Raw genomic sequence first — 24,913 nt, 5'->3', positions numbered from 1 at the left:
TTTCTCAGTTTTTCCGACTCAATTTTAGACTTATAACCTCTTTTAGTAACACGTAGCGGTTTTTAACCGATCGTTCTCATTACAACGGCCACGGAAAGACTTTACGAGTTCTTTGAAGTGAAATTCTCATTGAAAAAAAGCATTAGAAACACATATATAATCCTATTGGACTATGTGTGTTTTTAATGCGTAAAAAATCGCGTTTAATAAAACGCAAAATATCGCACTTCTTAGAAAAAGACAAATCACAAAAAATAAAAATGACCCGTTCGCAAGATTGTGTTAACAATCGGTAATTGGGCTTTTCCATTATAACGGCGATGTCACGTTTTTACGACTTCCGAGAAGTGAGATTTGAAGGAAACAGGATCGATAATTGAAACCCCGAAAGAGGTGTTTGAAAATAGTTTATTCAACAAAATATATATTTTATCAAAATGTGTACAGAAAAATACAGGTGTCAGTATCGGGCGGCAGTGTTAACAAGAACGTGATTATATATTTGTGCAGGGGGGAAAAAAGTTGGCCAGTCAGTGGTCGTTTTTTCAATATTTCGATTTCATTAAATGACACGCAATGATCTGGCAAAATTTTAAGGAGGAGCAAATTTCATCCCCTGTCTTATCCTAAACAGCATATGTACTTTTCTCATCGTTATAGATATTTTAGTGCAGCATTATTTAAAATTCGTTTATTCGTATATTTTTGCTAGTAGAAATATACATCCACTGGTGAAAATGTATTTGTAATCTACTAGTGAAAATATAACTACACTGAAAAATACACATTTATACCATCACATGTAAATAAATAATGATAGGTAAGTAAATTAATGTATGTATTGTAGTAGCATATGCCAGATAAATGATATTTTCACTAGTAAAAATATATGTCTATCGGTGAAAATGTATTCCGATATTATTTTACTGAAAAGTCATATTTTTTTTAGATTTTCTTTGAGGGATAACCCGATCTGCTTTAGAATCAGAGACGTCATTTCAGCTTTTTACAGGAGAGGGGGGGCAAAATTTTGCTCGGCAGTGGTCGTTTTTTAGTATTTCGACTTCATTAAAATTCATAGTATTACATTGAATGACATGCATTTTCCTGGCCAAATTAAGAAGCGGAACAAATGATTATATCTGCCCCCCCCCCCCCAAATGACGTCCTTGAGTGTTAAATGCCCAAAAGGCTTTGATTTTCTTTGTTTTTTGGTCTAGTGGTCGGTCTATGGGTCTTTATCGAGCGAGTGGTGATTTTAAAGTGATTGGTATAGTGACTGAGTGTCACATATTTTATAAGGGTCCTAAAAGGATTCTCGAACGTATTGAAGATAAGACAAATTAATAAATAAAAAGCGAGTCGCGTTATTTTCATCTCAAAAAACCTTTAGTAAAAAAATTTTAAGGCTGCTCCCACGTTGGGTGACCGTTCTATAATTACAACGCATATTTATTTGTATTTTTTTAGATGTGTCGAATTTTATAAATAAATGGTTATTGATGGCTTTTTAGTGTTGTGCAACTCTGGATGTTTTTAAAAGCTGATTTCTAATGTTTTGTTAAGCCAAACAGATACTAAATTATTATTTTTGAAACCGCCACAAACAAGATTTGTTTTTAATAGAGTGGGAAAATTCTCACTTCTCAGTTAAAAAGCAATTAAATAGTGCCTTGCCGTCTTAGTGTGAACGAGCGGTGACTCGCTATAAAATCTAAAAATGTATGCGTTGTATTAACTGAGCCGTTTTAACACATTTTGAACAGCGTGTCGTACTGATAATGCTTTGTTTTAATATTGAACACGAATAAAAAATCCTTTCTAAAAATAGTTTGTTCAAAAGGTGCCTCATTGTGGATAAGATTGTAATATATAATATGGATGGTTGTATTCAGATTCAAAAGTGTGACTCGAATGTGAAATAATTTTCTTTTCGTGTTAGCCTGTCGGAAGGAAGAACGAGAAGCACTTTTAATATCGCCGTTACGAGTGTCGCATTCGACAATTTGCAAGCATCTGTTGTTATCATCGCAAACATAGGCACGCGCGATCTAAATATAGTGAGTTTGCATCTGTAAGAATGAAAGAATGTGCTCGTACGTAGTTGCTTTATTATTCGCAGCCATTGTGTGAGATGATCCTGACGCGCGTGCGTCTCTCTCAAAAAGATGGTCTATTTCCGTGTGTCGCGTGTCTATTTTTGCGTCTGAATAATTCGAATGTTTTCTTCTGTTTATTATATAGTTTCTGAACGGTTATTTTTAATCTCATTCATGAGCCCATTGTTGGGCGACTGTGCCGCTTCGTTCCGGACGCGCGTGTTTTATTTTCGTTCTGGCCGTGCCGAACTGATTTTATCACAATATAATCATTGTTCAATAAGATTAGAGATTTGAGAAGTTCTATTATGCAGAATATAAATAAATCTGATCCGTATACTATTTGTATTTTTTGACTTATTACAAAATTAATTAATATAATACTTAAATTTTATAATCAAGTTTGTATGTATGCAAATATTATCATATTAAAAATAATATAATACGGACGCATAGTTTGAGAAATTATAGAACGCGCTGACTCTGACGCAATATGTTTTGATGCGCGATGACTACAGAATCATAACCATATAACATAATATGGTTATTATAATTTTAAACGCATAATTATACATATGATTTTTTTAAGAATGTAAATAACAGCATAATTATTATTTTTATTATGGTTTTATATGTTATACTTCGTAAAACTCTATTCTTTATTTTATTACATTGCTGCGATAGGTTAGTTATATTGAATACATTTTTATGTACTCTTTTATATACTCTAAATATATATATATACTATATTTATATTTAGAGTTTAAATTATTATCCTACGCTCGAGTGTTCGAATAAAAGTTCAAAAATAGAATAAGTACGTCACTAATTGCATTAGTAATGAAATAAAATGTATATGTAGTATTAAAACTTTTTATTTGGAATTATTATTGCTACATTACGATAGCATTAAGTGTAAATTTATTAACTTCGCAATTGTCGACTTTAAAAAATAAGATTTTCTAGATTTATTTTCTCAAGTCATGGATTTATTAGTTGCATATGTACGTATGTATGTGTAGGCTTAGTATACAGTTCGATAAATGGAAATATTAACTTGCATTGTGTGTTTTGTGCATTGAAACTATATATTTTTTCTGTTTTTGCAGGTCATGGAGACTAAAAACATGATATACATAGTGTCGGAGTACGCGAGCCAGGGAGAGATATTCGGTGAGATTTTTTTCCTTATTTTTACATTATTTCTCTCAGCGTTTGCATATTAGGGGTAGCCAGCCTCTCAATGGCTCCTCTGCTAATATAGTTTGTTAACCCTGGTGGATTACAACGAGAGAGAGAGAGGCGGCGGGGGACCTTGACAGTCAGCCCACCCTCGCCGATTTCACACCACTGGCTCGAGGCTATGACGTCATACCTTCCCTTCCACAGCTCATCCTCTTCGTAGCGATCTTGAAACGCCGCACGCTACATTATTTGTATAAATACAAGTAGACGCAAATTCTGTGGTAATGTGCATACGTATTACGTCAAACGATAAACTTCCAAGTTTGTCGATATAGCCGGCCCTGAGGGTCATTCAAGGTAAAGCTCGTCTCATTTGCATACATAAATTAGTTATTTCGGCGTTTCTGTGTCGCCTTCTTATTACGTGAGCGATTCGCGTATTTAGCGAATATACCGTAGGTCATGGACTCATTGGAAGTTATTTTATTACTTCATCAGAATAATATATATATTTTTTTGAAATATGATCAAGTATGATTAAATAAAAATCTATTAATAACGACGCCTACGTGCCCGCAATCAGGTAGGCTTATTGGCGTCACGTGAAAAATTGCATCGTAAAAAATTATGAGCTTTTTTATCACGCGAATAGCTCTCATCGAGCTTTTCCGATTTTCCGACGCGACCTTTGCCATTCGAGTGTGACTTAAATAACGCTCTTCGATATATTAAACAACTCGGTTGACGTGGACTTGATGTATGAACTTGCCCTACATATATTATCCTGCGGTATTTTGATAAAAAATATATAAAATATAGTACTTATAATACATTAAAAAGTAGATTTTGGACTATGTAGCAGGAGTATAATTGACGTGAAGTGGGAAGCAGCTGCTTCCTCGCTCTTTCCAAGTCTCAGTCGATGCTCGGCGTGTAAGTTCTTGATAGGAGTGTTACATAGGCGCTTATATACGCTGGTAGTGTTTGAATCTCTCGATGCCTAGATATGGAAAAATATTTGTTATTTTAATTCTTTTGCGTAACCGTTGGCGCATTCCCATAAAGCATGCATTAGGGCGCCATATCGACGTACACATCTCGCGTCTTTTTCTAGCATCGTCTTAGAGGCGCCTCGCTGCCGCTCGCGCCGACTATTACTATAGAACCAAACAACCTAACCTTTTTTAATGATATTGTATTGATTTGTTCCCATTTCGGTATATCTTGTAATTGTCCAGCATCATCCAATCTATGACCAACTGATCCCGCGATCGCAGCGGCGTATGAAGCGACGCCTGTGAGTATTTGTGAAACTGATTTAGGTGCCGGCATGAAACGTCATCGTGACGTCACTGTGGCGCTCTAACGCGTGTATATTGGGAATTCGCTAACCGTTGTAGTTTGAACAGCTAGAGTTAAAAATTGTTTATGGTCCATTTATGAACGCAGTTACTTAATTCATTCGAATCTCTTATCGCCACGACCACTTGTGCTTTTAGCACGTATTTGCGTCAAGTCTTATTTATATAATTTATAGGAAAAAATTGTTTCCCATTTTAGAGGCGCGAATTCATTTATCAAATTTAATTAGTATTAAATATATTTGTAGGGAAATCTTTTGTAAAAAGTGAAAGGGATATAATTCAAAGGTATTCGATAATAACGTGTAAGAATTTTTTTCCTGTACTACAACTTTTCATTAAATAATTGAATACCATTTGAATCCCTTTCAAAGGCGTTATTTTCATTTGACTAGAATTTTTCATCCAGTTCAATACAATATTTTATTATGGCTTTATTATCCATTCATTTGAAAATATATAAAGAGCTAAATATAAATTCACATTCATTTCCGAATTCAAACCATTATTTGAGAGCTTATGTGAAATAAAATTATGGTTTTTTGAATAGCTAATTACCGAAAATTCTGTGTAAATAAGCTCAATTTCTATAACGACATCGCCAATGAAAATATAGTTAAAAATTAACTATCATTAAAATTTAACCTTGTCAAATAAACATAAACAAAATGTACGTCTTAAAAATTCATCGAGTGCTTAGTGTCAAATATTTTGTAATTTTTGTGATGGTCCTTCGAGAAAGCTCGAACGTATAAAAATCGAGCAACTTGGGAATAAATCGTATAAGTTTTTAGCTCCAATTACAAAAAAACCCCTTAAGAGAAAACTGGTTTCAAAGTGCCGCACGATAATTACAGACTAATTAGAACATTGCTTATTTTATGTGAGGCCATTATGGTTTATATTTTAGACGAGTTTTGAAGCTTATAAATAAAACGGTTGAAAACATTTCCATGGTAATTAATTGTTTTTGTGTGGCTATTGTGCAATTCTGGGTGTCCGCTGACCTCATTGTCGTCTGCAGATTTTAAATGATTACTTTTGCATTTCTCCCCAGTTTCCCCAATACCTCTTAATATGATTTACCGAGTTGTAGCAGGGGAGGGCATTAGCCTCCCCCCCTTGAATTTCGCTAGAAAAATGCATGTCATTTAATGAAATACTACGTAACTTAGTAAACTTGAAATATATAAAAAAAAAACACCGAATGACCAACTTTTGCCCCCACCGTAAAAAAATTGAAATGACGTCCCTGGTTCTAAACTAGAAATTCTCGGGTTATACATTATAGAAAATTAAAATAAAAAACAGTCGTATCTATACCGAAAATATTTTTTAAATATGTCATTTTAGTGAAATCGTATCAAAATATATTTTTACCAGTATTTATTTTTACTAGTGAAAATATAATTTATCTGGCAGGTACTAGTAAGCTTATATGATTTCAACTTTTCCATATGTAGTAATATAAATATATATATATATATATATATATATATATATATATATATATATATATATATATATATATATATATATATATATATATATATATATATATATATATATATGTATGTACATTAACATTCTTATGATTATTTATTTACATGCGATGTATAAATGTTGCAGTGAATGTGTAGTTTTCGGTGAAGTTATATCTTCACTAATGAAATTCAAATACATTTTTTCTTAGGGGAATATAATCTAAGTAAGAAGTACAAACAGACGTTGCATCTCGCATATTGCTCCATAGTTTGTCTGCGCTTATTACACTGTTTTAAAATATAGGTAATAGCTATTTTTTGATATAAAAATATTAGTCAAAGTGTATTCAAACCGAATTTTGGTCAATAGGAGGGCGCAAAACAATTATCACTTCTAGAACTCAAAAATTCACGTCAAAAGCAATAAAATCGTGCCGTCGCGGTCCCACTGGGAACGCTATTACCGAGCGTTCTGCCTTTGTTGACTATTGACTTTTGAAAGTTTGTGGTTATTGTGCAATACTAGTGTCCTGCACGATGTTTATATTTATTGTTGCGCTATCGTTCTGTGTGGCGTATCTCTATTTCGTTGTTTATAGCCATTTAATATCAATCGCGCGAAATCAATTATATACGAATACGCTTTTGTTATGTTCAAGATTAAAAGTTATTTGTCGTTTCCGAGATATCTAAATTATTCAGAAAGAATGCAACAATGTACTTTTGATACAGTTAAAGTTGTTCTCGGTACCAAAAGACAAAAAAGTCATGAATGTGACAAGATTTAGTTTGATGTGGCTGAAGCTTTGGTAAAAGCGTAGGCCCCAAAAGTTATGATATTTAACTGTTTTTAGATACATTATCATTTAATATCACCGACATATTTTTACCCTCACTCACTGAGGTAGCGTTTTATGTTTAATAAAAAAAGCGTGTGTAAAATTCAGCATTTTTTCAGTGCCTAAAAAAGCAGACTTGCCTTAGGTTGCTGAAATCATGGAAAACGTGGGTCGTACGATCTTTCCTAAGGGAGTTGTTACAGTGAAAAGTTAAAAGGCCACTGTTTTAAATCGATCATATCTTTTAATGAGACTTTACTTTTACTAAAGGGGATTTTGTTAAATATTATATAATGTCAACTGTCTAAAAATATAAGAGTGATTTGTTTGATGTATTTTTATTCAATTAAAAACTCATGTCAGTTAAACTCTTTAAACGATTCAACGTGTAATCTAAATAAACACAAACATTAGGGCTCATTGATATTTAACTTTAATTAATGAAATGTGTAATTGCGTTTAATTACATGGCAATAAGCGGCGCTCTGGCAATTTAACGGTTGTCGGGCGGCGTAATAACATCATCCCTTGAACATAACGTTAATTACAGCACTTGCGTTTTTTAAACTTAAATTAATATTGTTCTGCGTCTCGTATGATCGACAACCTTGACCTCTCGAGAGAAAAATAAATAAAACAATATGAAATGGGCGCAATGTCCGTTCGTTTTATTTTAAATAGCGCAATTAATCACCTTTTATTATCCAGCTATGTAATATATGTACGGTGATGTATTGGCGTCGTAAAATTGCTTACCTTTTTGGAACCGTGACGATGCAGAAATAAAATAATTTGTATTGTAACATGAAAGAGCGTAACGGCGTAGCGTCGTAGCGATAGAGTACGATACATTTTAATTTAATTAGTATATTTATAATATAAGATTTAATTCAAAGTGTTAATTCTTAAAGATCTTACGATTCACGCTTCTCAAGATTCCGACGTAATTAAGTGGAATGGAGCTTTCTTTACTTACGATTTTACATAATTCACTGATGGTACTTTTGTGAGATATTTGTCTAGTTTGACAAAGGTTTTTCAATCTTTGCCAAAGAAAATTTGTCAGTCTGAAGCTTAAGTTATTTTGTGCTTAGTTTATGTATCATATAAGTAAGGATGAATAATTGTATAGTAATAATAGTAATAACTCACACTTCATGTAGAATCTATCTATTGATCTACCTCCCTTGAGGAGGCTTATTTAACAGATTAAGTATGTTTTATTGATTGAGTACGTAGCTTTAAGCTTTTATCTTTTTGTACAGGGATCAACTACTCGATGGTGTTCATTGAAGTATAAAGTATCCCCGACGAGTGCAACGAACGAACAATATACAACTTTAACCACAATGCGATCGAATCGGTCTGAACTCGCATTGGGAAAAGAGTGAAAATATAGAGATTTTCCTAAAGCACGCCATTAAACGAGCAAACTTTTGCAAAGTCCCGCTGCCGAGGACGATACGCTTTATTTCATTTCGAATGTATAGATTATACATAATTATATGTTTGCTCTCGGACTTTCTATTACGATGAAAGGTCCCGTCTCCCCGGGAGGAGTTTAAGCACGGTGGCAAATCGCGATATGTAAACTCCAATGAAGCCGAGGAAATTCCGTGTAATAACGCCACGACTGCACAATAAAGAGATGCCGAGCTGCTGCAGAGTGCTTTCATCTCTTGCAAAATGTTCGCCTCTTTCTCAGCAGTGTATCTTCTTTGATCTTCTCGTTAACTACACTACAAGTATGTACAGATCGATGCATAATGGATTGAAAAACTGCTTCGAATAAATTTTGCCGATTCGAATAAAATTCGCATTATTAAATTTACTTCGCAAGTGTTACAATTTCGGAACACGTACTGTGCCATGCTAAAATTAAAATGTTAAAACGCGCAACGAATTATTCGCTTTATGGAAGCGTACAGATTTTTTATTTCATTTCAATCAATTTAATTAAAAAGTTTATGAGTGCTTTCGTGGCGTGTTGTGATTTTTAAATATACTAAAAGCGTATTTGATTAACCGAGTGCCATATACAAACTCGTTGATTAGATCTTGTTTTAATCCTCGAGTAACATTTTTTTTATTGAGAGCTGTATAATTTGCAGTTTTTTTATGCATTTTAAGTATGTACCTACATATATTTTTTTTTGTTGAATACATAAAAGATATTCACTATGAGTTGAACAATTTCTAATACTTTATATGGTCAGCCTAGCTTGATTTTAATTAATCATTACGATATTCATCCCTGAGATTAGGAAATTCTCAATTTATATAATAATTATAATAAACACGATTAGAAATTAAAAATCATTAAAGTCCATATAAGATTTAAACCCAGTTTTTAAGTAAATAGTTAGCGTATTTTACCACTCGTTTATTGTACTGGTTAATTTAATATGTTATACCATAAATTTAATCTAATATTAAGGATCGGTATATTAATTTATCAGGTGCATAAAAAAAATATATAATATATTACTGGTCCTAACCATTTCTTGCCATCCTTAATTGCAATAATAAAAAAAAACGATTCAGAGATACATATCAAACAAGATTCGTTAAATCTTAATTTTAATCTCTCTATAATTCTTAGCAATATTGTTTGAAAAAAATGAATTTAAAATGAACGATTCTTACATACACAGTTAATGTTCGCTCGGGATAAGGATTCCGGTTTGTAGTTGTATGCGTGTACATTGTGGCTCAAAACAATCTTTCTTTTTAAAATAAATTCTAGAAAATATAATCAAGAACGTTCTGTGTCACACTGCACTTCAAAAATAAATAACAGATTTTATAGTGTGAACAGCTGGAGATCCTGCAACACAGATACACAATAGCGCATTACAACGGCTCGTTGGCGGTTGTCAATAGAATAGCTTTTTCATATTTGTGAAGGCATCGAACGGTCATTGTTTGTGGTCCATTTTGAGTTGTATTTAAATCTTATTTCCGAATCGCGCACTTCAGCGTAACAAATGCACTTCATCAGCTTGAGCGCTAAAGTGGTTAAACTGATTTATTACGCTTTTAACGCGTATTTTGTTAGTGCGCATTTCTCACACTCGTCAAATTTTATTACACAAAAAAATGCGATGAATATTAGTTCGATAATAAAATTTGTTTAAGCATATTGATTTTTTTGTGAATAATCATATGATTTTCAAAGCTTTGTTTTAAACTCATATTTTTTTCTTAATAAATTGTTAATTGTGAGTCTTTATCTGTTTGAACGTTTATAGTATATTATAAAACGTTTATTACGGTTAGGTGTTATTGCATGATTTGAGCAAATTTATTTTTAACCAGACACTTTTTTAATGGTACTCCAGAATTTTGCGAATCTTAATTGAATTACATCTTCCTGATATGCTAACCAGACACAACAATGTTTGTATATTTCCTACCTTTAAACTTCGTTCATTTATCTATCAAAAAATATTACTCTTGAAATTTATAAATTAGTAAACGCCTATCAAAGCGTTTTTTTTTTTAAATTTTGAAGCCGTATCTTTTCATCGCTAATTTAACTTTCAATTGAAAAGGACGGCGTCGATCATGGAATGAATATTCATCTATACCTTCGGAGAATGCTTATGTATAGGTGAGTTGACAAGGGGATTATTATTGACACTGTCAAAGTTCGCCAATTATCCCATCACTCCAATCTCGCATAATCCTGACTTTGTGTGTTCCTAATTGGCAAGGTTTCCAAGAAAGCTGAAAGGCACGCAATTTACGCCTGGACGTATTGTACATACATAGGTACTTGTGCGGTTATGTGTTTTTAAACGTGTCTAGCAAGCATTTGCGACCATTGCATTAAAAAAAATTCATCGTCACACTTTTTTTTCACTCATAATTGTGGCGATATTTTCTGCGTCGTTAGCGACAATGGTTGATCACGCGACCAATTATTTTCACAAAATTTATATCTTTGATAAAAATTCAGGCATATAACCAGAAACAATTAAGTATCATCCAACTTTATAAATATATTCATTGAGGTTGGATTTTAATTACACTAAAAGATTAAATGTAAATTTCATTTGATATAATCGTATATCGTTAATGGTAATTCAGGCAGTTTGTTTTTGTGTATAGACACTGAAAAAACGATATTTAACTCGTTTTTTAACTATTATTTAAATATACGGAAACTGTACGTGTTGGGTGCCGAAAAATAGAGCAGGCGTGACACTTTTAAGAACTTACTGTTCTCAAGAGATCGTATTTTTAAACGGGAAAAATATTAAATTGTCTTATCAAGAGATCATTCTAAAAGGTTTGTCTTTTTCTGTAGCTGAATATTGTTTAAACCAGATCTGAAATATTTTTCTCCTTTTTCTGTAGCGCAAAGTTTAAAAATTGCAAACGTTCCATTGTGTCAGTCAGGAATATAAAATCTCGTAACCAAGTTGTGGGCACGATTTGTTTTTTCTTTAGGAAAATTTTACATGAGGTTTCAGTAGTTGAACAAATTGATTGAGTACATTATATGTTGATAACTACCTGATATATTGGAACTCTTAATAGTTTAAGTCTTCAAGAAAATTCTCGAACTGGCAATGATTCTTCGCATTTGTTCGAATGTAGTTTATAATTTGTCGAAAAGTCTTGACAATATCATCACAATTAAAATATGTATCTGCCAGATGTTCATGTTATGCAATAAAGAGGTATAAACCGGAGAAATCTAGAATCATTTTTCAAGAAGCCAATGAGACCAATTTTTTTACCCAACATTGCAGGTACACCAGCGTTGTTCTATATTAAGTGCATTCTTGATATCAACACCACAAGTCAAGTGCTACTAAACTTAGCATTTTTTATTTCATAATTACTGCTGAAGAAACGAGTGCCTGCTTTATCTAGGACTACATTTTTCACGTATATACGGGAATGTCACCGTATTTCACTACTAAGTCCCGTATTACTATTTGTCCTGTATTTGTCCCGTTTTTCCCTAAGCTCGCTCGCACCGGGAGCGAGCAATTATTTATTTACTTTTTTAATTTTATTTATTTACTTTTTATTATTACTTTTTTAAGTAACACTATTTTTATACCTGTAATAATAAATGCCAAAGAGTAAGTGTTATTTTAAAGTTGAATATACCAAAAATTGGGCATTTATATGAAAAGGCTTAAAAATAATTATAAGCCTTCGGCGCTATACTTATTTTCATATAAACATCTTCATGTTTCATTAATTTTTCTTTGTACATAAAAATTGTAGTTTCTGAAACAAATTATATACCCTTGATGATATTAATAGTTCTTCGGAGGAAAAGTTGTATATTTTTTGAACGTACAACATTTTTCTATATATGAGGAGAGTGATGGGTCCCGTTTTGAGAACTGGGAAATATTGTTACCCCAGCTTAATTCCACGCGTTCGCTACTTAGGAGCCGCATTAAATATACCAAAGAGCCGCATGCGGCTCGCGGGCCGCTATTTAGCCACGTGTAGCATATAACAAGCACATTCCACGGACTTTGACAGTACTTGTATGCGTTAGAGGCAACCGTTTGAATACAATAGGGTGTCTATTATATTCGCAATCTATTTCTATTTCATGAGATATTGCAAAAGGTCGTCTTACACGAAGACACGTGCAGTTATATATTATAAAATATTTTAATATCAGTTGTCAACGGCACAGTCTATTATTTCTTACACCAGTTCCTTGGCTTACGCCATCTACATGGCTCACTACAATTTTTTAATTTATAATTTTTTTTAAACCCAAAAAACATGGATATTATAATATTAGTTTATTTTATTTAATTAATAAAATATTTCGAAATTTATTATTAAAGATTTTTAATTAACGGGTTAAAATATTTTTTGGTAATCGGATGGTGACGGGTGGCAATTATACTACATTTAGTCGTAAAGAATGATATAAATGACTTGATATGTACGATAGAATGATATATACACTATCACTTGATATACGTGGTGCTCGTTTTACACGGTTTCACTTTTACGCAGAAAATAAAAAAAATCATTAAAAAACAAGTTTCGTGTAGTGATTAAACATTTTCATTTGAAAGGCAATACACTTTAAGACATTAAAACCGAGCTGGATGAAATTCATGGCACATCTGCACCAGCGTTTACAATTGTGTAAATGAGTTTAAGCGTGATCGTTCATTCGCAAGTAATGAACATTGTTCGAGACGTCCACTTGAGGTGACTACGCCAGAAGTGATCGACAAAATCCACGATATGGTCTTGAGTGACCGATGAGTCAAAGTGGACGAACTTGTTGAAACCACATGCATATCACATGGCTCAGTGGTTTCAATTTTGCACGAAAAATCTGGTATAAGAAATCGGAAATACATTATTTTCGCGCTCTCCTATTGAATACAATTCAGTTTGAATATACTTCAATCAATACTTAAAATAAAAACATAAAACGCGCACATCTTATGACTAATATGAGTGATCGGTAAAGATATCTATTATATTTTTAAATTACGGTGAAACACCAAAATCCGGACAAACCATGAAGAAATAAAATATTTCGTTTGATTTAAAAGTTAAATATGTGTTACATTTAGTCGTTGTCCTAGCGCCGGCCCTTTATGTATAGAGAACTCCTTTTATATGTAAAAAATCCGTTGGTTACAATCCGCCCAAAATAGCGCCGACGTGACGAATAAACTTGTTTTACAAGTCGCATTATGCTTTTAACAAATAATTGCGAAAAAAATAGTTTCACACCCAAATAGAAGATAATAAAAATACACGCATTTAAAACGTATTTTTTCTAGGCGATAAAGTTTGAGTAGCGCTGATTTATAATATATGACACGAGATTACCTTATACATTTTTACGTCGCATCTCTCCTTCAAATGTTTTATTAACCAATGCCATTCCACCACTTTTCACATTATGGACACTTTTCCGAGATGCGTTTTTCTGCTCGCGGTCGTCGTAAAGCTCAAATGGAACGTTGATGTACCGCGAATTTCCCACGTGACGCAATAAACAAACCCTGTGCGTAAATGTTTAAATTCACGATGCCTTACTACTGCTATGTTTAATTGATTTTGTTATTTCTTTCAGATTATATCGCCCGGTACGGAAGAATGGCTGAACAGCCTGCCAGGAGAAAGTTTTGGCAGATACTGTCGGCGGTTGAGTACTGCCACGATCGGCGGATAGTCCACCGAGACTTGAAGGTAATAACTTCCCAAAAGAAGTCGTATTTATAATTTATCGCTAAATTTACTAAAGCCCCCTTTTGCTTTTCCCCGAAGGCAGAAAATCTCCTGTTGGACGCGAACATGAACATAAAAATAGCCGACTTTGGATTCAGCAATTACTATGCGGCCGGCGAACTTTTGGCCACGTGGTGCGGTTCTCCTCCATATGCCGCTCCTGAGGTATTCGAGGGCAAAAAGTATACGGGACCCGAGATTGACATTTGGGTAGGTATACCCGCGAGCACCTCAGTATCATCAACGTCGAGCGCGTAATGAGAATTTTTCTCTTTTCCTTGCAGAGCTTAGGGGTGGTGCTATATGTGTTAGTTTGTGGTGCTTTACCGTTCGACGGTTCCACTCTTCAGAGCCTCCGCGATAGGGTTCTCAGTGGTCGTTTCAGGATTCCATACTTTATGAGTTCAGGTGAGCAATATTTTGAACCCATTTTAATATTGATACCTAGGCCCTCGGAGCCCTCGAAAAAGATAATAAATAAATAACAACACAATCTCGTACCGATCAGTTTTATGTATGTATGAATATATTGTAACAACACATACATATTTTAGCTCAACTTGTTTCATATATAAATACATAAGTGTTTTTATAATATTAATTTAAAAAATTGATTCGTTAGACGAACATGAAAGTATAACGGCTCACTTTTTTTGCATTGCACTCGACAAATACATATATTTTTAAAAACACTTAACACCTGCCATTATCGTCATTGAAGAGTGTATACATGTATATATACTTACGTGGACTATTTGCGTCATTGTTGCAAAATTGTGACCTTTTAAATATAAATTTGTAGGTCAACGACACTTACGTATTTTTTTCCTTATGAATGGAGATGTTTTATTATTGGATTTATTTGTTAATATAGTATGTTCATTCTAAATGATACCAAGAAAAGACGATAGAGGGGGTGACTATATATTTTTTAGGGTTCTAGAACTGAGAAAAAATTAAAACCGATAGCATTTAAAATAATACGTTTCTCGAGGAAATTGTGTAAATTTTAACCATGTGACGTAGTGACGTCCATGAGTATAAAACGCTATACGTTGTCACTGATGAACTCATTCAAAAAAATTAATTCAATGAAGTTTATAAATAACATCAATATGACGTTAGAATAAAAAACTCGTTTTCAGGTTCACCAATATAATTTGGTTCATAAATAAAGTGGTGTTCTCGACCTGAATGAGCTTAATTACCAAATATAGTGTTTCGATAAGACAAAATGATAAAGCAAATCAGTTTTACCTTCACACTCAGATTATCTATATATAAAATTATATTGATTCATACTGCTTATGCATAACACACTGAATTCATATTAATAAATTGTTCATGTTGTGAGTCATTGTCGTCTGATGTAGATATCAATAGTTTGCCTTTTTTTTAACTATAACGCTTTAATTAAAATTGGAATCGTACTAACTGCAATAATGTACATACATTGTTAATGTAGTGAAACCGATCGTCTCACAATCTGATTGTCGTTTGATTGTTTGATACGTGTTTGCGGAAACGGAATTTCTAGACGAGTTGTCCATTGTTTGATTCGTCATCGGCAAGGTCGTTTTGGTTTCGAACCGCACGAAATGGGTAATTATGTAGTATACAAAAGTGTGTCAAGACTTTTTTCTTGCCTTGCGTTAAACGTTCGATAAACAGTAAACCGTTTTCTTCTTCTTCTACGGTTATGTAGACACTCGCTTCCACGCAGTGTAGTTTGCTTCGCGTTGGTCGGACGCTAGGAATAATTTATTAGATGGCTAGGTGCACGAGACAGTAGTTATACACATACATTCTGCGGCTGTGTACACGTCCATAATGAATATGTGAAAAAGCGAGGAGACCTCAAGAGTCGCCGTGTGCGTCATTCGTTAATCTTTCAATGATGTTATCAACTGATAGCAAAGCCAAACAAAGTGTTCTCGTCAAATATTGTTTTCCCTACATATATTTTTTTCCATTGTTACCACGTGAAAATCATCGACGTAAAAACTCTCTCGTGATCCGTTAATTGCGTAAATACGATGACGTTAACGCGTTCACGTGGATGCTGATTGTTGTGTGCTAACATATTTTTATCGAATATAAGATGGCACGTGTTTATGAAGGTCGTTAAATAAAACGTAAAAGAGATGCTCTCTTGAAAGTTTTTATTTTCACGCTCTACGGAAAGCTAAAACCCACTCGAAATGTAATACAACCTTGTGCCACTTTTGACACGAATGTTACTCTCCACCGCATGTGTGTCATACGATCCTCGATGATACTCAACCCTAATGGTTACAAACTTATTGTGTTACGTGTTAAAAAGAAGCATTTAAATGATCATAAACACTGTAGCTATGCAACCTAATTTGTTACGTAACACAAAAACAAATGATACTTTATTCACTAACCTAGTTTGATGATTCTAGAGGGCAAAATTGACACATGTTTTTGGACAATGTTGCTCTATTTTATGTTGAGCTGAAATATTCGTGGCTTGAGAGTGGTCAAATAAATTGTGAAAACATGTGTTTTTTGTCTTAAACTAAAATTTTCTTAAAGGTTGTGCATATTTAATACACTTTATTTTTATAAAACCGTACAAATCTAATATTGAAATAATAATAAAAAAAGATTTTTTTAATTTTTAGCGTCTTTTCAAATAGTTTATTAGGTATATATCGATTAGGTAAAGGCGATTCAGTGCCTTTGTTTCAATATAACTAAATGAACTCGTTTAATTAAATTTTAATATTTATTATATTCTACAGTGTCTTTCAACACAAAAGACAACTTTTAAGTTCTGGATTTGTTAATAGCATTGAAAACCTGATTAATCAGACATCTTACTTGCAAAATAAATATTTATATTATTATAAATGTACAATGTCGTTTAAACGTCAATGTGTGAATCTTTGATCTGCCATTTTGTTTCAAAATGGCGGCTATAGTTTTTTTTTACTATTTTTAATTATCTTGTAAATATTTAGGCCTTCGTGTTTCAATATAGAGACTATTAAAAAAATCGTTATTAAAATATAAAATACATATTTTTATTTAAATTTTATTTTGTAATTTATAGGATATAATAAAATTGAAGGTCACGACAATCATATCGACATAATACTTTTAAAAAAATAGCTCTTGTGAATGTCTTGATTATATTCGTTAGTCAGCCTAATCGCTATATTGTTTCAAAGTAGCGGCTATTAAAAAAAATTAAAAACGGGTATGTTTTTTAAATAAATGGAATAAATAGTTAACGGGTAAAAATAGTTTAATATCAGAAATCAAAATACAGTAATAATTAAAAAAAAATGTATTTTTTTAAATGGCCCAATATTTTTTTATATCAATGAGCAGTTTTAGTTTTATCGTCCATGTTTGATTCGCCATCTTGTATCAAAATGGTGGCTATAAAAAATAAATAAACATAATCTCGTTAAAAAGTAGAGGTCAAAAATGATTAAATGTTAAAAAAAAATTTTTACATTTTTTTTCATTTCTGTGGTTTATAAAACCACAATAACTGCGGTAGTTTTAACTATGTTGTAATCAAACTTGTTCTAAAAATAGATCTTTTAAATATCTCGGCCTTCATGTTTCAATATCGCGACTATTCAAAAAATCGTAACTTTGTTATAAAAAAAGTCCTAGAAAGAAAGAAACATATCAAAATAGTTATTAAAATAAAATTAGAATGTTAAAAAACATATTTTTACTTAAATTTTATTTTGTAATTGATAGGATATAATAAAATTTAGAGATACGACAATCAAATTGACATGAAAATTTAAAAAAAAATAGCTCTTGTAAATGTCTTGATTAAGTTCGTTAGCCTAATCGCTATATTGTTTCAAAGTAGCAGCTATTATTTTTTTTTAAATAAATAGAGTAAATAGTAAATGGGTAAAAATAGTTGAAAAACAGAAATCAAAATATAATAATGATTTTTAATAAATGGCCCAATAAAAAATATTAACGAGCGAAGTTAGTTTTAACGTCCAAGTGTGAATCTTTGATCCGCCATCTTGTATTAAAATTTCAGCTTTACAAATTTCTTGCTTTTAAAAGAGTTCTTGTAATATCTCGACTAAATTCGTTAGTCAGCCTATTCGCTGTATTGTTTCAAAGTAGCAGCTAATGCATAATCTCGGATTTAAATCTTTGTAAGCGCATTCTAATGACTATTTGGCTTTGAATTGGCACCGACCGTATCCTTTTGTAAAATACTTTTTGCAAGTGCTTCTAATCCGCTTAAATATGCGATCAGCACACAAGCTTGTATTGATCAGCGCACTTGCTTACGAAGATAAAACTTGTATTTTTTACGGGCTAACAGTGTAACATCAAATAAAACGATATTATATAATAAGCTTCTTCGAGTACCGTCACCTTTGTAGGTACAGGGACTCACTTGTAATTGTACCAGTTAACAGTAATCGTACTTGGGAATGGATAACTTTCCATAATCGCTTTATAACGGCCGTTAAAATTTACAATCGTTATATAAACAAGCTTTATCTGCGGAAATAGCTCGACGATTATTATTTAATCACTCACGCCCAACGACTCGAGCTAACAATGCCTCAATCTTAACTCGTCCGGTCGCCAAAGTATCCCAAAATGGATCAAAGCCTACCGCGAAATAATCGAGCGTCCCAAAGAAGCCGAGAGAGAGAGATAAGACGCCGAATTATCAAGTTTTCGCTAAAATTTCTCCCGCTAACGACTTCCTACTCTGAACGTATTTATTCAATCGATCGGTTAACTAATCGCGTTCCGATTAACGTCACCATGCCGCCGGTAGCGTCATTGTCTTATTTTTATCGAGAAATTTGTACAACGGGATACGGCGGGCAATATCAAGGTGAGCGATAAAGACGCACCGATGACGCATTCAGGCCGTTTTTGTTTACGATGAACTATAACCCTGTGAGATGGGGGATTACATTATGACGATATTTAAAAAATAAACACGCCACGAAGAACTGTTACAGATGTAGCAGATAATTATTGTTTTACACTTCAGAGACAATCAATCTCAAAGCCTATTATACACATGAGATCAAATCTGTTGACTCATATGAATGTATATATAATACATTATTATTTCATAATCTAAAATTGTCACAAAAATCAATACGATTTTGCTATCCATAAATGCAGTAAGTTAGCTAAAAAAATTATATACAATACAGATATAAAAATAACTGTATAATTTAAAAGCTTTTATCGACTACTTTGTCTCATAATATGCTCAATAACGTATCGATTTAGCTTTATTAATATCCGTATCATAAAATATACGATATGAAAAAGTTGATTGCTTATCACGTTGCCCCATTTCGTAAGGAACAAAAGAAGAATGCCCCTTTTTAACGCATAAAGTCCGCTTCGTATAAGCTGACCCAAAAAACGTGACAATTAACAAATCGCTTCAACTTAAACAACGTGACGAAAACGGCGGCTACACTACAACAATAAACCGTTGGCGTTGTTATATTTCTATAAAAATACATTAGAACCGCTAGGGGCGCTACACAAGTATAACACTTATATATTATATTTATTATGGGCGGGTGGCTCAAATTATACGCTTCAGAGCCTGTGGTATATATTTATCACATCCACCGTCGACTCTTAAATATTGAAAAGAATACGTCGGCCGGCGGAAAATTATTTCATGCACCGACCGACTGATTAAGTGTTGTCATGTCTATTTAATAAAATACTTCAGCAATGTTAGTTAGTCTTGAAAAACGCTCACACCAAACAATGCGCATTTAAATCCTTCCCAACAGAGTCACGTCTCGCGAACAACAAAAGTAAAAAGCTCTTCGGGTCGTTAGCACCTCGCCGTAGGCGGATTCTATCGATTTTCCAGGACGAGAGAGAGCCTCCTTTTCATACCCGGGAACGGTCATGAGCATAATCGCAACGTGTCTGGTAATCGCAGCTGTGAATTATGAGCAAAATACGTGTGTGAGTGTTATCTGTGTATGTATCAATGATGACACTTTTATGATGTCGGGGTGAGTGAGCGAGCGTATCTGTAATGTGTCTGCAAACATGGCGGTGATGCGAGACCAACGCGATTGATTATCAGCTGCACGTATGACGATTATGCACTAAACTCCAGACGATTTCACTTTACAACGGTTTTGACGATATTAAAAAATATTTTACATTTTTTAATTAATTATAATATATACATATTATATTATAATAAATACACAACTCTTTGGCTGTTTTTAATATAGAAGATTATTTTGCTCTAACGAATTTAATGTATCAATTTTCTGTGTGATCAATTAACAGTACCATTTATTAACCGTGTTTAAAAAAAACATAATGATAGTTTTGAAATCAGCGTATAAGTCGTGTTATTGTGGAATAATCTTGCGCCCTCCTATTGACCAATTTTCGGTTTGTATCTACTTTGACCAATACTCTCACAGTGTAATATGAGATGGATTGCTTCAGTTTGTATTTTGGACTTGATCTAAAAAATTCTAAAAGTATTAGTTTTAGACCTTTTATTAAGGTTTGGGTTTAAATATTAAATGGACGTTTCGAAACTGTCAAATTGAGCTTCAAACATCTTAACGCAGCATATAATTTCAGTTAGATTATATTATTACTAGTTGAAATATATATATACTGGTAAAAATGTACTTGGACTTCACTAGTGAAAATATAGCTTTACAGAAAAATACAAATTCACTGTAAAATTTATAAATCGCATGAAAATAAATAATGACAAATATGTCAATGTATGTATTACTATATATGGAAAGGTTGAAATCATATAATTCTACTAACATCTGCCAGATAAAATTTATTCCGATATGATTTCACTAAAAAATATTTTTAGGATATTCAATGCTGATTTATTTAGATTCTCTTTAAGCGATAACCCGAGAATTTCTGGTTAAGAACCGAAAATGTCATTTCAGCTTTTTTTAATGTTTCGATTTTATTTAGATTCATGGTATTTAATTAAATGACTTGCATTTTTCTGACCAAATTCAAGGGAAGGGAACTTGCCCTCTTCCCCCTAAATATGTTTTTGTAGAATTCAATACCTGTTTAATAATTTAGTACAATACAATAATGAAACATTGAATGTAAAATTTAGTGAATTTAAATCAGTATCTTTAGAAAAAATTCATAGCATAATTTGTATACTTCATGAAAAAAATATTGTGCGGTGTTCTTATAACATTAATTAACACTTTTGCATGTTCATTTCACAACAACTGATTACTAATATCTGACGGTTGATCGTTATCATTTTTTAATCGATTGACATAGAGCCGTTCTAGCTGTCAAATACCAATCAGTCGATGCATTTTTTTATTGACTGACACATATTCTTTATTATACATGGTTTTATACTAGTATAAAATATTATAACCATTCTATACATATATCTATGTTATTTTTTTATGCACTTTAAAGATTCTCGTTGCTCTTTATTTACATAGCTCTTTGCAATTAGTCAAGAGTGCGGCGACTTTCCCCTTTGCAGTTTGCGCTGCACTATCGTAACTCGCTAAATGCTTAGGTAACACGTTTGTTAATAATTTTCAACGCTAATTTCTAACAATAAAGTGGCCCCGAGGCGTCCGCCCCCGGTGGTCTTGTTTACCATTTTGCTAGAATTCGTGTTTTATCAGTCGACTACAATAACATTACGCGCGCGTTTTAACATAATCCCCGCGTCGGCGAAAGATGTTCGAACTTTGGCATTAGCCCTCGTCAGACCGTCAGGGATTTGGGGGTACGGGGATAGGTATGCGGGAGGATCGATCGAGGGATGGATACGTATGTATATAATATTTAATTAGAGCTCCGCGAGCCTTCTCTGTGGAAATCTTTTTTCACAGAGCATTTCAGGAATACGCGTCTCGTTATTGTTTCGCAAGAGGCAATAAAAGGGGGCGGTCGCTAGATAAAGGGAGAAAAAACGCTCTGTGGACATACCCGGGTCTCTCCCGGCTTATTGAATCGAAAGCAGTGCTTGTTTATAATGGCTGGTGGGCGAAAGGGATTGGGACGGTTATGGTCGCTGTTGGTAAATAATAAAAATAGAGAAGGAAAAATAAATAAATATTTATATGCTAGACAATAATAAAAAGTAATATCAAGTATCGTCATAATAATAAGTATAATCGTCTAGCTTTATGTATTTTTCACAATTGTCTATACACAAATAACCAAAATAAAATTTTAAATAATTTAATTTTTGGCTACTCACCTCAGATTGTGACATAAAATTGATAATGAAAGGGACATTCGTCAATCAAGACAATCCAATATTGTCAATATAGATAGAACCAAGTATAAATCAATTATATATTTTTAACCAAATGTGTTCCGATGCACAGTTTTAAATCTAGGTATTTTAGCAATTTAGCTAGATAATTAAATTGATTTATTTTTTCGAGAAAAAATATGAGCATTAAGTATGCTATAGATAAGCTATTTACCGACAAAATCTTAATTATGCATTACCTTGTGTTCAGATAACATGATAATGGTACAGAAACACACCATATTGTAAAATTTGGCATTGATCATATTTAATTTAGCATTGCCTTTTTGCATTATTCATTAGATTGTCATAAGATTTATATTGAAACCTAACAATAATAATACAGTATGGATATATTATTATTATATGGTTTTCATTTTAAATTCAGTTACGTGTTTATTCAGCCGGAATATATAAAATGAACAAAATTCAAGTTGTTCATGATTAAAATTGTTTGTTTTGTGTGGTAATGTGTACACGACTACCGATTATTGTTCTCGATTGTATCAAAGTCGCTCAAACGTATAACACTACTTTGCATACAAACTTTATATACTGCTTAGCCGAGCTTATAATTTCATTTAATCGTGGACCTTTTTATAATAATCCAGAGATTAAACTTAAACTATATTTCAGATGTGCCAAAGATTGCAAGTCATATTTTGTAGCTTCAAAAATGTGCGTTTTAATATAATAATTATAATGTAACATACAACTATTGCTTATCATCTACTTTATTAAAGTATTTTTTTTATTGTTGTTTAGTTTAAATTTGTGTAACTTAAGTGAAAGGTTGTGTCATTTTCTTCAGTTCTTTTTATATTTTTTCATGGGTTTTCGTGGCATTTATAAAGAATGTTTATACAATGAAAATTTATTTCGCGTGTAACATGTTTAAGCTCTGATTGTGAGCTACATAATTCAGGACTAATTACAAGTTATCAATTTTGAAAATCGCGTAAAATGTTGCTTAAATTTATAATACCACTGCATATGAGTTGCTGTTCTATAAGCTATGTCATGCTGTATTATTTATTAGATTAAAAATATAAGCGGTCAAAGTGTGACATGTTTTCGATATATTTCGCTTGACGCTATGAACGAGAAAATTAAAATTATAAGCTTTTAAAAAACCATAAACTTTCTCGATGCGCAGCTAAATAAAACGCTAATTTTTAAATATAAATAGTCATATTTTCTTAAAAAATCAATACGAGACCATGAAAGTACAACAAATTATAATTAGATAGAACTTTACATATTTTTTATTTATAAAACAGTAAAATGAACAATGTTTTTATACGTTGTATCAATGACGTTCAGTTTTTAGCTTTTAACCTTTTAAACGCCGCGAACTATTAATACGGCCGTGCATTAAAGGCCGGGATTTTTCAAGCAAAACCAAAATCTATCGGCGCCGTTGCAGTGGGAACGTGACTTTATTTGTATTTTAGACGTGACTTTTATGTTCTAAAACTATTATAAGTTTTAGAACTTTCATTAGGTCAAGTTGAATTAAGGTAAATTTTTGTATTTGAACAGCAAATATACGTTTCGCAACTGTCTAATTAAGTTTCATGGCAGTTTTAGAGTAACATATCAGCTAAATTATATTTTCGCTTGCTTAAATACATATCTACTGGTAAAAATGTATTTCGACTAGTCAAAATATGGTAATTTCACAGTAACATTTATACATCGCATGTAAATAAATAATGATAAGTATTTAAATGTATGTACTACTGTGTATAGAAAAGTTGAAATCGTATAATTGTATTAGCACATGCGATATAAATTATATTTTCACTTGTAAAAATATATATCTACCGGTGAAAATGTTTTCTAATATGATTTCACTGAAATTAAATATTTAATAAAATATTTTCGGGATAGATTCGAAACTGTTTTTTTTTTTAGATTTTTTAATAGAATTCCTAGTTTAGGGTAGGGGGGGGGGCTTTCATGGTATTTTATTTAATGACATAAATATTTATGGCCAAATTCAAATTCCCTTTCCTCAAATAACGTTCTTGCGAAGAGGCTATTATGCTTGATCGTCCTAAGAATTTTTTTAGACGCCACGAGAAAAAACGAGTGACAGAGCTACATGTAGGTTACTTTAAATAATATGCAACACTGCACCTAGTATATAGTTTTGATTCTTTTGTTGAGGGGTGGTGTCGGCAATACTTCAATGCTCATAAAAAGTCACTATTGCGTCCCGTATTTATTGACCGTCGCTTTTCAACGGCAGACAAAAATATGTTTTAGGCGATAGCGACGAGTTGAAAGGAACTATCCGTTACAATTGGGAAACCTGTTGTAATAAATATTTTTTTAAACTGGCCCTTAAAAGAAACAAAACATTTTTTTGTGTGTCACT

At 32.5% G+C, this 24,913-nt stretch overlaps 1 protein-coding gene across 2 annotated transcripts in view; it reads left to right on the top strand.

Moving 5' to 3' along the window:
• The window catches only part of Sik2 (Salt-inducible kinase 2), a 126,561-nt gene that overhangs the window by 57,327 nt on the left and 44,321 nt on the right, over nucleotides 1-24,913 (top strand). The window contains exons 3-6 of one of the 2 annotated variants that reach the window (XM_088203531.1): nucleotides 3,209-3,272; nucleotides 14,059-14,174; nucleotides 14,253-14,423; nucleotides 14,498-14,621. In XM_088203531.1, coding sequence (XP_088059657.1) covers nucleotides 3,209-3,272; nucleotides 14,059-14,174; nucleotides 14,253-14,423; nucleotides 14,498-14,621 — 475 coding nt within the window. The remainder of the gene's footprint in view (nucleotides 1-3,208; nucleotides 3,273-14,058; nucleotides 14,175-14,252; nucleotides 14,424-14,497; nucleotides 14,622-24,913) is intronic. The other variant, XM_088203530.1, reaches the window with a different exon arrangement.

This window comes from Plectrocnemia conspersa, unplaced genomic scaffold (assembly GCF_051122295.1).
Source record: "Plectrocnemia conspersa isolate PC_06_02 unplaced genomic scaffold, ASM5112229v1 ptg000014l, whole genome shotgun sequence".
Classification (NCBI taxonomy): domain Eukaryota; kingdom Metazoa; phylum Arthropoda; class Insecta; order Trichoptera; family Polycentropodidae; genus Plectrocnemia; species Plectrocnemia conspersa.
The sequence above is the reverse complement of the archived record's forward strand: the minus strand, read 5'-3'. Positions and strand labels throughout refer to the sequence as shown.